This window comes from Dromiciops gliroides, chromosome 3 (assembly GCF_019393635.1).
Source record: "Dromiciops gliroides isolate mDroGli1 chromosome 3, mDroGli1.pri, whole genome shotgun sequence".
In the NCBI taxonomy this organism is placed as follows: domain Eukaryota; kingdom Metazoa; phylum Chordata; class Mammalia; order Microbiotheria; family Microbiotheriidae; genus Dromiciops; species Dromiciops gliroides.
The window spans coordinates 315,147,255-315,163,474 of record NC_057863.1 but is presented as its reverse complement, the minus strand read 5'-3'; the positions used below and the strand labels follow the sequence as shown (position 1 = coordinate 315,163,474).

The window sequence follows — 16,220 nt, the reverse complement described above, 5'->3', positions numbered from 1 at the left end:
AGAGTTCCATAAGCCATACTAGCCTGTTGCTCTTGTGTTCCTGAAACACTGATCCAGCCCCCAACCGCAAAAATGAACAATTCAAAAAAATTTTTAATGAAAACTTCATGTTTTACAGAAATATACAGTGTGGTTGAAAGGCTGGGGCCTGAAGTGCTCTGATCCATGTGGTGATCCACCATGATTTCAGAAGACTTGCTAAAGCACTCCTCCTTTCGGCAGAGTCATGGTGGTCTGGGGGTACGAAATGAGGCATACATTTTTAGACATGGCTGATGATTTGTTCTGTCTGACTAAGGGTGTTACAAGGGAAGCCTCCGTTGGTGGCAGTGGTGGAAAATAACAATGATTTTAAAAACATTATCAATAAAACATTACAAAAAATAAACATATGATACTGAGTACCATTTGTGCTATAAGCTCTCTTTGCCTAAAGTAACAACTCTCAAATCTAGTATTATGACGACCCAAGATATATTTGAAGGCCGAGAATGTGGGTTCAAGTCTCACTCCTGCCACTTCCTACCTATGTGTCTTTGGGCAATTTACTTAACCTTTCTGGACCTCAATTTCCTCACCTATAAAATGGGAGTGGGAGAAAAGAGGAGGGTGATGGATTAGATGATTTCCAAGGTCCGTTATAGCTCTTAATCTACAACGTTCTGATATCACCAGTTAGATTTAAAGGAAGCACATATATCAGTTTCTCAATACCTATCCCACTTGTATTGGATTTAATCACAAATCATTTAATTTCTCAAAGACTATTTCCTCAACTATAAAGCAAGGATGATTAAGCTCAGAGTTGTGAAGCTCCAATGAGAAAATGGATCGAAAATACTTTGCCAACTTTAAAACACTATATAAATATCTATTATTATTACTATCATCTCAGAGTACTGAATTCTCAAAAAAAAAAAAGTCCAAACAAAAAATATTTTAATTAATGAAGTTAAATAACCAAAACGATCAGACAGGAGTTGATGGATAACCTCTGTACTTGACCAAGAGAAATTATAGTTCTCGGCACAGAAAGCGATAGTTATTCTTGCTACCTTATAAATAGCATTTTTTTTTTGCCTGTACCTTGGTAGGAGAGTGGATGAGATTTGAATTAACTTAAAAATGCTCCTATTTTGGTGAAGTGCACTTGACCATATAAGTACTTTTAATGATAAGTATTATAATATTATATATCTCTATATAACATAGGTATAATAATCTACTAAAGGTATTTTATATTCATACTTTAGCTATATTTATATCTATATTTTAGATCTATTTGTATGATTAATATAATTATATGGCTACATATACTGATATATTCTATATTTACCAGTGGTGCAGTGGATGATGGATTAGTAGGCGGAGGGCCTGAGATCAAATCTTCATACTGCTGCTAATTACCTATGTGATTTGGGGTATGGCATTTAACTTTTTTGGATCTCAGTTTCTTCAAGTGTAAAATGAGTGTATTGAACTAGATGTCCTCAAGAGTTCATTCCAACTCTACATCTAACAACCATTCTTTGTGAAACTTTGACCAATAACTTGGACTCACATTGCCTCTTTCTCCTTTCATTTTCCTCAATTGTCTTCTATAAAGCACATTTTCATGTCTTTTTTATATTGTCTTTTCAGTGTTTTATATTCAATTCAGATGAACAAATATTTACTGAGTATCTCTTGCTGAACCACTATTTTCCTATCTTTCCAATGAGAGTATAAACTTCTTGAGGGCATGCAGAATTACCATAAGCTTCTTTTGTGTTACCTTCTTTGTATGATAAAATGTGAGAAATACAGGAAGAGCTCAATAATACTAGGAATGACTATCACATGGCTCTAGGGTACTCCAAATGTTCATACTCACTGAGCTAATTACTGGATGGGTTTGATTTAGATGAGTTTCTATAGTAAATCTGACAAATTTTCATTTAGATTAGGAAACCAGCATGTGAAAAGAGTATTTTTGAATGCATAGAGTTGATTGTGTTTATCGTGAAATTTCCGCTAGACTGTATGTAGGGTGTGCTCATGTATAGCAGATTTTATATACATGTACACTTACCCAAGGACAAACTCTTCCTTTGGCTTTGGTCTTTTTAGCTTCTTACTCCCACTTGTTCCACATTGGGTAAATGACCAATTTTCTTCATGCCAACACCCTTCATGATCAGAGGAACTGCCTTTTCCTGAGCTTCTTTTCCCTAGGAAAACAAAACAGACCATTTCATGCTGCTATCCAGAGCAGCAGAAAAGCATTGTACCAACCTCACAAATTAAACTATCCTGGATATAAAAATTTCAGATTCTTTTGTAAATGATCCATGCTATTCTATAACTAAAGGAGTAAGTCATAAACTTACCTAGTATTTCCCAAGTTTCTTTGTCATGTCTATTGAGCGGTAAGGGGATGGAGGGATTGTATGACTCCAAGAGGGGCTTGAACAATGTGAACACTTTTCTTATTCAGGATGTCTAAACATGTGGAACTATTTTGCTTTTAGTCCTACTGTTTCTGGCTTTTGACAATTCTCAGTAATAGTCCCAGAAGGCAGTATACTCACTTCCTGGCACCCTGTTTCAAGATCTATCATATTAATGAGGTCATGTTTCTCTTTCCATTCAAGCCTTTGACACATACCCTTCTCATCCATGAAAATGGAAGTATTAAAAAATTAAATTGGAATAACATGATACAAGAGAAAAGACATAACAGTGCAATACACATAGCAAGTGCTTAATACATTTGTTGATTGAAAGGGGAAAAATGAAGATGCAGGGTTACATAGAGTCTAGATTGATTCCACATAAAATGGTTTTTCTGTTTGTTTGTTTTTTAAGTATACTACACCACCTGTAGCTTTGATTACACTACAGAAAGGTCCAGGGTGTGTGTGTGTGTGTGTGTGTGTGTGTGTTTTTAAAGGGCAATGAGGGTTAAGTGACTTGCCCAGGGTCACACAGCTAGTAAGTGTCAAGTGTCTGAAGCCGGATTTGAACTCAGGTCCTCCTGGATCCAGGGCCGATGCTTTATCCACTGAGCCACCTAGCTGCTCCCTCCAGGGTATGTATTTTTCCTTGAAGAATTAATAGTTATGGTTTATGATCCTATCAAACAGACTGGCTTAATACAATAAATTCTTTGGATCAGTTTTAATTATTTCTTACTCATTTGTTTGTTTTAGTTTGCTTTTGTTTTTGTTTTGTTTTGTGGGGCAATGAGGGTTAAGTGACTTGCACAGGGTCACACAGCTAGTAAGTGTCACGTGTCTGAGATTGGATTTGAACTCAGGTCCTAATTCAGGGCCGGTGCTTTATTTATTTCATTAAAAAAAAAAAAAGAACACTTATCTGACTCTTTCCTTTGCTTCATCATGCTCTACCTTGTATTATGGTTATTTACTACCTATCTTAACTCCCTGGCTTCTTCCTCATATTAGCTTATAAGCTTCTTGAGGGAAGAGAGGGAGTCATCTGTTATCTCTGTTATCTCCTCCTTCACACAGAACAAACCTAGAATATAGTGATTGATTAATATATGCTTTGTGAATTTAAAAAAATTAATTCAATTGAATTACTAGACCCAAAGAGTACTAAACTGAGCCTCAATCTTTCTAAATTGCCAGTCTGTAATCATTTAAAGCTTCTAGGGTCATTTGTACTCTGGGAACTGACAGGAGTCCAGCAAATGAATGGAAAATGACACTAATCATGGAAAATGTGTAATCAAAATGACCGTACCACTGTTGGCCAAGTGAAAACTGGCTGTTGTTTCTTCCATTAGGTCTAAAGAAAAGACTCTGATGCTCTTTTTTCACTCCCCATTTCAGCACAGTAGTAGTAACCTACCTCTGTCCACATTAGCTCGCAGGGATGTGAGCATGCCCTCTGACACCAGAGTTTTATAAAGAGCACCTTTGCAAGACCTCTCAGATTTCCTTGAACCACAGATTTCTATCTTTCTATTACAGTCACTCTCCTCTGTTTTGACCTGTCCTGGCAAGCTCTGTGGTAGAACCTCCTCCGTTGGAGTCAATGGTTCTGCTCTTACACACTCTGGTACATCTCCGGGAACCTCTTTGTTGGCAGTAATACTAATGAAATCCAGAGGCTTGGACTCTTTGGTGGTGTTTGATAGTTTTTCCTTTGACATCTTCTTATCTTTTGACTTTACTTTTTTCTTTGGTGACTTGGTGTCCAGAATGCTCCCCTTCACACTTGAGGACGTGCGAACTTTTTTGCGAGGGGTTTCACCAAGTTTCTCAATGCCCCAGTCTCCCTTTGCAACTGCTTCAATAGTATATATAACACTCTCAATATCAGACTCTGAGGATTGCCTCTTTTTGCAGGTTTTCTTGGGAGTAGACTTTTCATTCCCATGTCGATCCATTTTGTTCTTCTTCTTTTTCTTTTTTAGCTTCTCTGGTTTGCTTAATCCTAAGGTGTCCTCAATGATCACCGCCTCATGGGAATGGCATACGGGATCTTTTCTGCTAGGACCATCACTTGTGATTAGCTTACTACTGATGGAAGAAGAAGGATCAATAAAGTGGCTACACTTTGTATCTTCCCTCAACTCTTCTTTTTTTATCTCTTCATCATCTTCCTTCTTTCCCTCCTTCATTTGGTCCACTTTAGTCTCCTCAAAGTTTTTGACACTCAGACAGTCTTTGACTATTATTGCTTCAGCTGGCTTTTCCAATTCTGCCTTCTTCTGCAACTTGTCTTCCTCTGATTTCTCTACTTTTACTTCCCTTTCTACTTTTCCCTTCTCAGATTCTTCCAAACTTCTCCCTTCTGATTCCTTTGCTTTCATCACCTTTGAATCTTCTACTTTTACTCCTTCCGATGCTAGGCACATCTAAAAAAAAAAGCCACAGGAAAAATTACTAACTTTTTATTATCTGGTTCTTAAAATTAATTTTTATACTATATATAGTCACCAGGCACCTGTACGTTTTAGTAACCAGCTTTAACCAGCTACTTCATTTGCCATTCTCTGCTTTGCTTCTTTATTGGAAGAATGGAAATAATGAAAATATCTACTATCTCCCTGTGATGTCTGGAGTACTGTCTGTTAAGTGCTTTTGGTTCAATGAAGAAAGCCATTATAATAGCTAGTATTATTGATGCAAGTAGTTCAAAAGATGTACTAAATGTTCTTAGCAAAGCTGCAGCCCTGTGATTCTCAACTGACACGAAAAGCTGAAATGAATACAACTTAAGGGCAAACATTCTATTCTTTCCAGCACCCAGCTACCTTAGAACTCCGACTTAAAAATAGGAATTCCAGCAACTTGTTCTGTATACATTCTCACTAATCAAAGCAGAAAATACCAAGAAGAGGAAAGTTGTAATATAGGAACTTTTGGCAGTGTTGACATTGTCTGGTTTGTATAGTGGCAACCTAGAGACAGGGAGGCTCTGGAACTCACTAAGTGGGCTGGGCACAATGACAAGGGCATGAAATGTCAGCGAATCTATTTAAAATAAGAATGTAATATCCTCTCATGGCAAGCTCTCAGATTTTGTAAAATTTATAAAACATACTTTTAAAAAATAGACAGTCTATAAATTAAGAATGAGCTATTAAGTTAACTCTCTCCCTGCCTCTCATATGCCTATAGGACTTTAAAGCTTCACATATCCTTTTTTCCATCTTTCTTTCTGTGTCATTCATATATTCCCATTCTCTCTCTCTCTCTCTCTCTCTCTCTCTCTCTCTCTCTCTCTCTCTCTCTCTCATTAGCTTCTTAACCTGTGTAAAAACATGCTCAGTTCTCCCACATCCTACCAAACCTCCCTCTCCAAATTTAAAAAACAAAAAAAAACTAGATTTTGGCCCTGTTATCTCATTCCTCTTTATATTTTCATCTCTCTTCTCTCTTTCACTAACTCTTAAATGCACTAATCTAAATTTACTGCCTTTTTTCCTCACTGTCAACTAATTATTCACCAACTTCCTTAAACTTTTCTTTTCAAAGTCATAAATTACCTACTTATTGTCAAATCCAATGGCTTTCCCCTCACCCTCCAAATCTTTATCTTCTTTAATCTTTATGTAGCATATGAGAGTCTGAACTTTTTCTCTTCGTAGTTTCTCATCTCTCTCCTCTTCCTCAAATATGGGCCCTTTTAAAACTGTCTCTTTGCATTTTCTCTCTATCATCTTATCTGCTCTTTCATGCTTTTAATTATTACTTCCATGTAGATGATTCCCACATCTAATCTCTACACTCAGTTTCTCACAATATTTGATGGTACTACTTCAGTCATCATGCATTTACAACTTCATGTGGGATTTCTATAACCTAGTTAACCTGTTGCCATCTCAAATTCACACGTCCAATACTGGACTCATTCTCTCCCTATAACAGTCATCTCTCACAGTTTCTCTAATACCTTTTTTAAAGTAATAAACATTTTTATTTATAGTTTGGGGTTCCAATTTTTATCCCTCCTTCCCTCCATCCCTTCCCCCCCCTGCCTAAAGCAGTAAGCAATCTCGCTTATATTATATATACATACACACACACACACACACACACACACACACACACACATATGCTTGGGGGGGGGAGGCAATGAGGGTTAAGTGACTTGCCCAGGGTCACACAGCTAGTAAGTGTCAAGTGTCTGAGGCCGGATTTGAACTCAGGTCCTCCTGAATCCAGGGCCGGTGCTTTATCCACTGTGCCACCTAGCTGCTCCCTTGCTAATATTTTTGATGGTACTACCATCATCCCAGTTACATAAGCTCAAGAACCAAGATTTTTTTGAATATTCCCTCTGCCTAATCCCTTGGCAGGGATCCCTGGCTGGCTCACCAAAACTGTGGTGGTTAATTAATAATAACCGAAGAAACAATCTAAGCAATATGATTTATTGGCAAAACAAGCATCATAAATGGGGTGGTCAGTGGACTTCCCACTCAGTCCAAAGACATCAAATACAGTGTAAGATAGATTTTTATGTATTAAAAACAAGCAAATAAAACCAATTAATTATAAGAAAATAATTAACCAGGATACAAAATTAGGCAATCTGATTTCTAATTGGAGGAAACAACAGGGATTTTCCAAATTGGGAAGAAGATGAATAGGTTTTGAGGCCTTTCTTTTCCTAGAATTAAAAGATGCTGATCCACTTGCATTTATGAAACAATAGATGGCTTATACCATCTGGTTTCACATGGATAATTTGCAGAAAGACATCAAGATGGATGGAGGAGAATACATGTGGCAGCAAAAGATGGAGTCAGTGTTCATGAGATAGATTCTCATTGGTTCTTTTGATTCCTACATCAAACCAACTCCATTTTGTCACTGGCTTTCATTCCATCTCATCAATTCTCCTTTCCATTCTTACTCTGACAACCCATTTCAGGATCTTGTTACTACTTCTTTGGATTATAGTAATAACTTCTTGGGCAGCTGGGTAGTACAATGGGTAGAATAATGGACTTGGAGTCAAGAAGACTTATCTTCCTGAGTTCAAATCTGGCCACAGACACTTACTAGCTCTATGACTCTGGGCATGTCACTTAACCCTGTTTGCCTCAGTTTCCTCATTTATAAAATGATCTGGAGAAGGAAATGGCAAACCACTCCAGTACCCCTTTGTCAAGATAACTCGAAATAGGGTCACAACGAGTTGGACATGATTGAAAAACAAAAACAATAACTTCTTAACTGGCTTGCCTGCCTCATTTCTTTTTCCTCTCCCATCTATTTTCAAACTTAGAGGCAGTGTGGAAAAATGGAAAAATTAGGTTCTAATACTATCTCTGCTATTGGTTTCAAAATAAATTGCAAAGCAGAGAGATAGGAGGAAAAGAATCCAGGATTCAATAAGGAGGTTCTAAGTTTTTAAAGAAGATATAGGTTCCAAAAAGCAAGAATGAAAAAGCATATATTCCAGGCATATGGGACAGACTATAAAAAAAATTATAGGGGCAGTTAGGTGGCACAGTGGATAAAGCACTGGCCTTGGATTCAGGAGGACCTGAATTCAAATCTGCCCCAGACACTTGAGACTAGCTGTGTGACCCTGGGCAAGTCACTTAACCCTCATTGCCCTGCAAATAATAATAATAATAACAATAACAACAACAACAACACAGAGGTGGGAATGGGTGTGGCATGCTGAGTTTGGAATACAGCTCATGGTTCAATAATATATAGTCATGTGTGAAGGTGGCATGCTGCAAAATATGCTCAGAAAAGCAAGTTAGGGACCAGATTTTAGGGGGCCTGAAGACTAAAGGGTCTACATTTTTTCCTAGAAAAAATAAGAGGCCACTGAATGTTTTGAAGGAAGATTTTTATTATGTGGTTAGAATTATATGCTAGGGATGCTAGTTTGGCAATTTTCTTTTTCATTTAAAAATTTAATTCCTTTGGTTTTTGTGTCACATTTATTTATGATCTCCCCAGTTTTGGAAACTATATGGAAGACAGATTGTGAAAAGATTGGAGGCAGGAAGATCAATAAGGCAATTATTCTAACAGTCATGATATTCTCTAGAGGCAACTGTCTCAGTGGATAGAGTGCTGGGCCTGGAATCAGGCCGACCTGAATTATAATCCAGTTTCAGACACTTACTAGTCATGAGACCCTGGGAAAGTCATTCAATCTGTGTGCCTTAGTTTCCTCAATTGTAAAATGGGGCTATGAATGGTACCTACTTCCCAGGACAACTAGGAGGATAAAATGAGAAAAGAAAGAACTAAGCACTGTGCCTGGAACAAAATAGGTCCTTAATAAATGCCTGTTTCTTTCCTGCCTTCTAAAGCCTATGATTCTACAGAAATTAAGAAATCTTCCTAATGTAAAATTTTTAGTGGTTTCCCATTGCCTACCAAATAAAACATAAACTCTTCATTTTGGCATCAAAAGCCCTTGCAATTTGGTTCTGCCCTGCCTTTCCAGGCCTATCTTGTAGACCCTTTCATGTTCCAATAAGACTGTACCATATTACCATCCTTTTATCTTCCACTTTCCCATATTTGTCTCATATCATCTTCTTTACCTTGAGATTCTTAGGGAGAAGGAGGGGTTTTTACTGAAAAGGGAGGCCTGTGGAATGTTTCCCAGATGAGGTGGTATCTAGTGTGGATTTTAAAGGATATGTAGGATTTCAACAAGCAGAGGCAGGCAAAGGAAGAGTCAGGAAAACCCATAAGATGTGCGGGCAATGGCAAGTAGTCCAGTTTGGCTGGACAAGGTAAACAGAGGGGAGCAATATATGAGAAAGATGGGCCAGCTGGTAGCTAAGTGATGCACGCAGGTGGATAGAATGTTGAACCTGAGTCAGTAAGATCTGAGTTTGAATCCTGCCTCACTTACTAGCTATATGACGCTGCGCATCAAGCCTCTTTACCTGTATGCCTCAGTTTGCTCAGCTGTAAAATGTGGATAATAACACCTACTTCACAATGATCAAATTAGATAATACACCTAAAGCATTTTGCAAAACTTAAAAGTGCTATATAACCGCTAGACATTATTGTTATTAAGGCCAGAGACATAACAGTGCCAGATTATTATGAATCTTAAATGGTAGATAAAGGAGTATGAACTTTATTCAGAAGGCAATAGGTAACCACTGCAGGATACTGAATAATTACATGACATGACTAAATTTATGAATAAGGAAGATAAATCTGGAAGTGATGACTTGGCAAGCAGAGGCAAGACGACCTGTTGTTAAGCTATTGTAATAAATCACGTGAGTGGTAACAAGGTCCTATCCTAGAGCAGTATCAGTGGGAATAGAAAACAATGTGGTTTAATTTAAAAAGCACTGGAGCTGGAATAAGAGGTTGTGAAGACAAATTGTTACCTACTTAATAGCTATGGGAGCTTCAGGACGTCGCTGAAACTTTCAAAGTATTAGTTTCCTACACTTCAAAATAAAGGGGTTAGTCTGAAATACTTAAGAACTCTGACCAATGCAATGACCAACCACAATTCCAGAGGACTGATGATTAGGATACCCATACCTCCTGACAGAGAGGTGATATACTCGGGATGTAGAATAAGATATAATTTCTGGATGTGGCCAATACGAGAATGTTTTGTTTGACTAGGCATAATCGTTACACAGGTTGTGTTTGTTTGTTTTCCAATGGAAAGAGGAAGAGAGAAAAATATATTTTTGTTAAGTAGAAAATAATAAAATTTATTTTAAAAAATAAAACGGGGGGGGCAGCTAGGTGGCACAGTGGATAAAGAACAAATAAATAAATAAATAGATAGATAAAACAAAGGGGCCGGGTCACATATTCTTTAGGATCCCTTCTACTTCTAAGGCTTGTGATCTTGTCTAGATTATACAACTTGCAATAAACAGAGGAATATGATAAATTCACACTTATAGTTATTTCATATTCATTATTTGACTCCACATTGGATGGGAAGTTCTCTGAGGCCAGGGTCTATATCTTATTTCAAATTTGTATTCCCTAACAGTAAGTACAGTGCCTCGCATATAGTTAGCAGGGTTTTGTTTGTTTTTGCAGGGCAATGAGGGTTAAGTGACTTGCCCAGTGTTACACAGCTAGTGAGTGTCAAGTGTCTGAGGTCAGATTTGAACTCAGGTTCTCCTGAATCCAAGGCCGGTGGTTTATCCAATGAGCCACCTAGCTGCCCCCTGGTTAGTGTATTAATAAATGTTTATTATACTCTGAATTTTGAATTTAAAACTTTTGTATATAGGTGTAAAGGAACACATAAATATGTGTATAAACATATACAACATATACAAGTACATATTATATATAAAATAGTATGCTGTATATAAAATATTGGGTAAAAAGTTTGGAAACACAGAACTTAAGGAACCTTTCTGGTTTTAACTATCATTTCTGGGATAGTCTTTCAATACACAGTTACAGAAAGTCCCTCAACTATAAAGGAAGTATTTATGAAATGTTGATTTTAACAGTAAGGCAATGACAGCTTGCACCCATTCAGGTGCATCTGAGCAAGTCCAATAGCACTTTGTAAACTTTAGACTCTGTTCAAATAATTCAAAATGATTATTTTCATCCTACTGAATTGGAGCCTAGGCTATGAATAAAGTGAAATAAATGTAGATAGTCACATTGGGGATTTATTCTGGGAAATGGTATAATGTTGCCAGTGTGGATAATTGGACAAAACACCAGATGTGGTTTAATATAATCATTTTGGGCTATAAACACTTAAAAGCTTCTCACCACTGGATAACATTTAATACAGAATGACAGAATGATGCTATTCTATGTGAAACAGAACTATCTGGTGAAATATTTGGGGAAAATGAAAAAAAAAATGACTACCAATCAAAAGTAAAAAAAAAAACAACACAACACAACACTATTGATAAAATCCAAAGAACCATACAATGTTAAGAGTTTTAAGAAGTCTCAGAGATCAGTCAGACCTAACTGTCTCTCCTACTGTGGAAATATCTTCTACAATACCCCTGACAGTCTCCATGGTTCTACTTGAAAGGGACCTTGATATTCTTTGAGATAATCAGTCTACTGTCCGACAGCTCTATTTGGCAGAAAATACTTTCTTTTATCAATCTGAAATCTACCTCATGTACCTTCAGCCCATTAGTTTTTAGCTTCTATTCTCTGGAGCAACAAGAAACAATCCATTTCTTCCATAAACACTTTCAAATACTTGGGGGTGGGGTGGGGAAGAAAAGCCTCATATTGTCTCTAAGTGTTCTTTTCACCAAGCCAAATATTTCCAGTTCTCTCAACAATTCTTCCTATGCTATAATTTCTAGATCTCTCCCCTCCCCACCTGATTGTCCGTTCATGAATGTTTTCTAGTTTTTGAGTACTCCTTTTAAAGGGTAGCAACCAGATAGGATTTAATCACCTTGCAGTACTTTGGATAGCCATTCATCTCGACATTATTTACTTCCATTAAGGCTGCCTGCAATTGCACTTGCTTTTATAATAGTCAAATCATACTTTTGGGTTGATTAGAACTGCCTTGTGGTCAATTAAGACAGCTGGCTGGTGCAATGGATAAAGTTTTCGAGCTGGAAATCAGGAAGACCCGAGTTCAAAAACAGCCCCAGACACTTATTAGCTGTGTTAAGCCCAGACAAGCTACTTAAGCTATCTGCCTCTGTGTCCTCAGCTGTAAACTAGGGATATTAGCACCCACACCCCAGAAATGATGTTAAGATAAAATGAAATAATACTGGTAAAGCACTTTGCAAACCTTAAAGTTCTATATAATAGCTAATTATTATAATTATTGCTTATATTTTCTTTATTATAATAAATGCTTGATGATGATGATCCTTAAACCTTTCCCACATGAACTGCTCTCTAAGCCAGGTCTCTTCTATCCTTAACCGACATAAATTATTTTTCTAACCTAAATGTAAGACTTTCCATTTATTTTTGTAATCCCTCGATATTGGCTTACTGTCACAATGAGAAATCAACCTGATGGTTTCTGAATACTTACTTACTGGAGCCAACCAGGGACCCTCATAGTTTAACCAATGCATCAGTCCCCACCTGGCTAGAGGGAAATCAAAATTTCTGCTTCATTAGGATGGTTAGGCTTACTCCTCCTTCTTAACATTGGTGGGCTGATCCCTTCTCCGCTCTCCAATCTGCTGGTCAGAAGAGAGCTGGGATTGTCCTCTTTTTCTGTAGTTCTTAGCAGAGTGCTTAGAACACAGTGAGTGCTTAATAACTACTTTTTATTCATTCTACTGAGGGATTCAAGGTCATTAGCAGCATCTTTCCAAGTCTCAGTACAACTGCACTTTATTGATTACCTATAATCTATGCATTGATTCCTATATACCTGAGGTCATAGGTATTATTCCTGATACTAATTCCTGTGGGTTTTTCCTGATTTTTCCCCCTTTGGTGAACTGGTTATGCCTCATTCTTATTTAACACTTCTATCTAGACCTTCTTCCTCCCTCTCAAATTTCAGTTTACAGCCCCTTTTTGTCAAGTCTTCTATCAGATGTTCTTCCTGGGTTTTGTGAGATGCACTCTGTCCCTTGCCAAGGGTCCATCATTCTGGCATTTGGTTAAGCCACAGCCAAGAAAACCAAATCCTTTAATGTCATCTATGCAGCCAGCTGCTTCCTTTTCATATCCTCTATTCTCTTCCAAATTTGTGACCTTCAGCTTGAAGCAAGGAAAATACTCATTACCTGTAACTCTCAAGTTTTTCAGGTATTTTGTTGTTGCTCCTGCTACAAATTTCAAAGTTATTAGAGATATGAGAAAGGTGTTTTATTTTATTATTTATATTTATTAATTTACTAATACATTAGAATATGAGCTCCTTGAGGTCAGGTCATGCATTATCTTGCATGTTTTTATATGTATCCTTAAAGCTTAGCAACAGTGCCTGGCACGTAAATACTAAGTTATTTAATAAATGCACTCTCTCTCTCTCTCTGTCTTTCTCTCTCTGTGTGTCTCTCTCTCTGTCTCTTGTCTCTCTCAGTAGTGCAGTGGATAAAGTGAAGGATGCCCTGAATTCAAATCCAGCCTTAGATACTATCTGTGTGATCTTGGGCATATCACTTAACCCTGTTTGTGACAGAGGTAAGCCTCAATTCCTCATCTGTAAAATGAGCTGGAGAAGGAAAGGGCAAAACACTAACGTCTTTGCCAAGAAAACCCAAATAGGGTCACGAAGAGTCAAACATGACTGAACAACAATATCTACCCATCTGTCTGTCTATGTCAGTCTTCCTATTTAATTAGTTAGCTAGTTGGAATTAATTTAATGATTTAAGATTTACATTGTACTACATACAGCAGCTCATTTGTTTCTTACAACAACTCTGAAGTACATACTACATGTTACTGATCTCATTTTTCAACTGGGGAAACCAAGATTCAGAGATGCGGAGACTTGCCCATTCTTACTATCAAGAGTGACTTCAAATTCTTTTGCCTATGCCACATTGCCACTTGATAATATCAATATTGAGTATTTGTGAGTAGATATGATGAGTCTTGAGTCAGGTTCTCAATCCTGCATGTCCTCTGGGCAGATGTAAGGGGCTAAAATTCTAGCTAGTCTATCTAAAATATCTAATGAGTGGTCGCCAATAAATTATAAGCTTTAGCAAAAGTCTAGACTTTTAAGCATTTATTAAGGAGAATAGGAATTTGGTGAAGAGAAAGAGGCCTAGATTCAGCTGTCTTTCTCAGGGAGCCAATGTCTCCAGTTCCTCTCCCCACTGAGGTCATCCAGAAAGAGACTGAGAGAGCAAGCTTTGCCTCTTTTATAGATAGTACCCACGGGCAAACGTCACTTCCTGATGCCAAGGAAAACCGCATGGCTGCGTCTTCTCCTCATGGCAGAGCTTTCCTACAGTAGCTCTCCAGCAGGTGGTGTCACTCCAATTGTTACACAGATCATACGCATACCCATTACCTGCGTCAGATATTCATATAGCACCACCATAGCCCTAAGATTGGGGACTTGCCTTTTTCTCCCGGGAGTGGTAAATGATTTTCCTTCATTGCTAAAACCTTCCCTCATAATAATGTTCTGATAAAACCCCATCCATTCAAGCAAGCACTTGGATATAAGCACATAATAAGCACTTAATAAATTCTTTATCTCTATCTATCTAATTAGTTAGCTAATTAATTAATAACTCATTTGATTCTTAAAGCAAGGGCAGCTAGGTGCACAGTGGATAAAGCACCAGCTCTGGGTTCAGGAGGACCTGAGTTCAAGTCTGGCCTCAGACACTTGATACTTATTAACTGTGTGACCCTGGGCAAGTCACTTAACCCTCACTGCCCCGCCCAAAATAAAAAGTCTTAAAGCAACCTTAAAAGTATGTAGTATAGTTGTCATTAGTCTCATTTTTCAACTGGAGAAACTGAGGTTCAGAGATATTAAAAGACTAGTCCATTCTTGCTATCAAGTGACTCGAAATACAACATTCTTTTGGCTATAACACATTGCCTACACAACACTTCCAACAGGAAGTACCTCATACCCAAAGAGTATAATAGTCTGTTTCATTTTTAGGGGGAAAATATAATTACCAATAATTTCATGGGAATCAGGGGAATGAGTGTGCATACTACATAAAGTGCATATTCAGTGTGAAAGACAGATAAAAATCAAGTGAATAAAATCACACTGTGCAAAATAATGAACATATGCTGTCAATCTAGTCAAACTACCTCGGGTAGAAAGCGAGCTATTAGTTAAGGCCTTGAAGCAGTGCATTCTTGTGTAAATTACAGATTATTTTATTATCAAAGTGAGTAATAACCTTCTTTAAAGCCCAACATGCAAATTCATTAGCATGACCTGTGCCAGACCTCTTTCCCAGAGCTGTACTCAAACTATAGAAAAGGGATTCTAATGCTACAATCTGGAATCTTATGCTCCAATTGCTTTGGGACAGGCCTGGAAAATCTGCTTGGAAGGTGGGTGCCTCGATGTACGATTCATGCCAGGAAAGGGTTAACTGAACACTTCTATAAACAACAAAGCTAATTAGGACCGTGCTACCCTCTGCCTCTTAGGCTGGCAATCACCACTTGGAGCTACTCCTCCCAATTGCAGCAGTGGTAATTAATCACCAGAATTTTAATTTTACCTCTGCCAACTGAAACAACATGGATGCTTCAAAAGGCTTTGTTCAACTGGAAGGGCCTGAACGTGATGTATAGGGAGAAATCTAAATCCCCCGCCCTTCTTCCAAAGGGAAAACAAAAGTCGGCATATGGATTCCAGGATGTATGTTGTATAAGAAGCTAACCCGCCAAAATGATTCAGCAAATGAGATATGAAATCAGTGTGGGGAAAGAATGTGCTTAGGACCGGAGTTCATGGACTGAATGACAAATGGTTTATGCTCCTATTTCCACGGCAAGTGTTATTACAGCTACACCTGAGTCTTAGAGTTTATGTTTACTTGGACCTCATTTAGGTGACTATAATAAACTTGTGCTGAACTGTCCTTTAATCTCAGTATTTAAGACAGTTTCAAATTTAGTTCCCTTCCACAAATGTTAAGAGGGCCAATTCATTCCTTTTATGTGGGCAGCTTTAAAATACTGAGTGCAATGATAAGGGAAAATAATTAATCATGTGTATTAGATAGAAGCAGCATCACAGAATTCAAAATTGTTTAGCTAGTGGTAACATACAGGCAAGTATGTCCAAAGTGTGTGTTGGGTGATTTGTTC

The 16,220-nt window shown here is 37.7% G+C and overlaps 1 protein-coding gene across 14 annotated transcripts in view; it reads right to left on the bottom strand.

Moving 5' to 3' along the window:
* The window catches only part of BBX (BBX high mobility group box domain containing), a 379,187-nt gene that overhangs the window by 40,977 nt on the left and 321,990 nt on the right, over positions 1-16,220 (bottom strand). For all 14 annotated transcript variants that reach the window (XM_043994822.1, XM_043994815.1, XM_043994823.1 and 11 more), the window contains 2 exons: positions 3,856-4,867; positions 2,072-2,210 (listed from right to left, as the gene is read on the bottom strand). In XM_043994822.1, the coding sequence (XP_043850757.1) occupies positions 2,072-2,210; positions 3,856-4,867 (1,151 nt within the window). The remainder of the gene's footprint in view (positions 1-2,071; positions 2,211-3,855; positions 4,868-16,220) is intronic.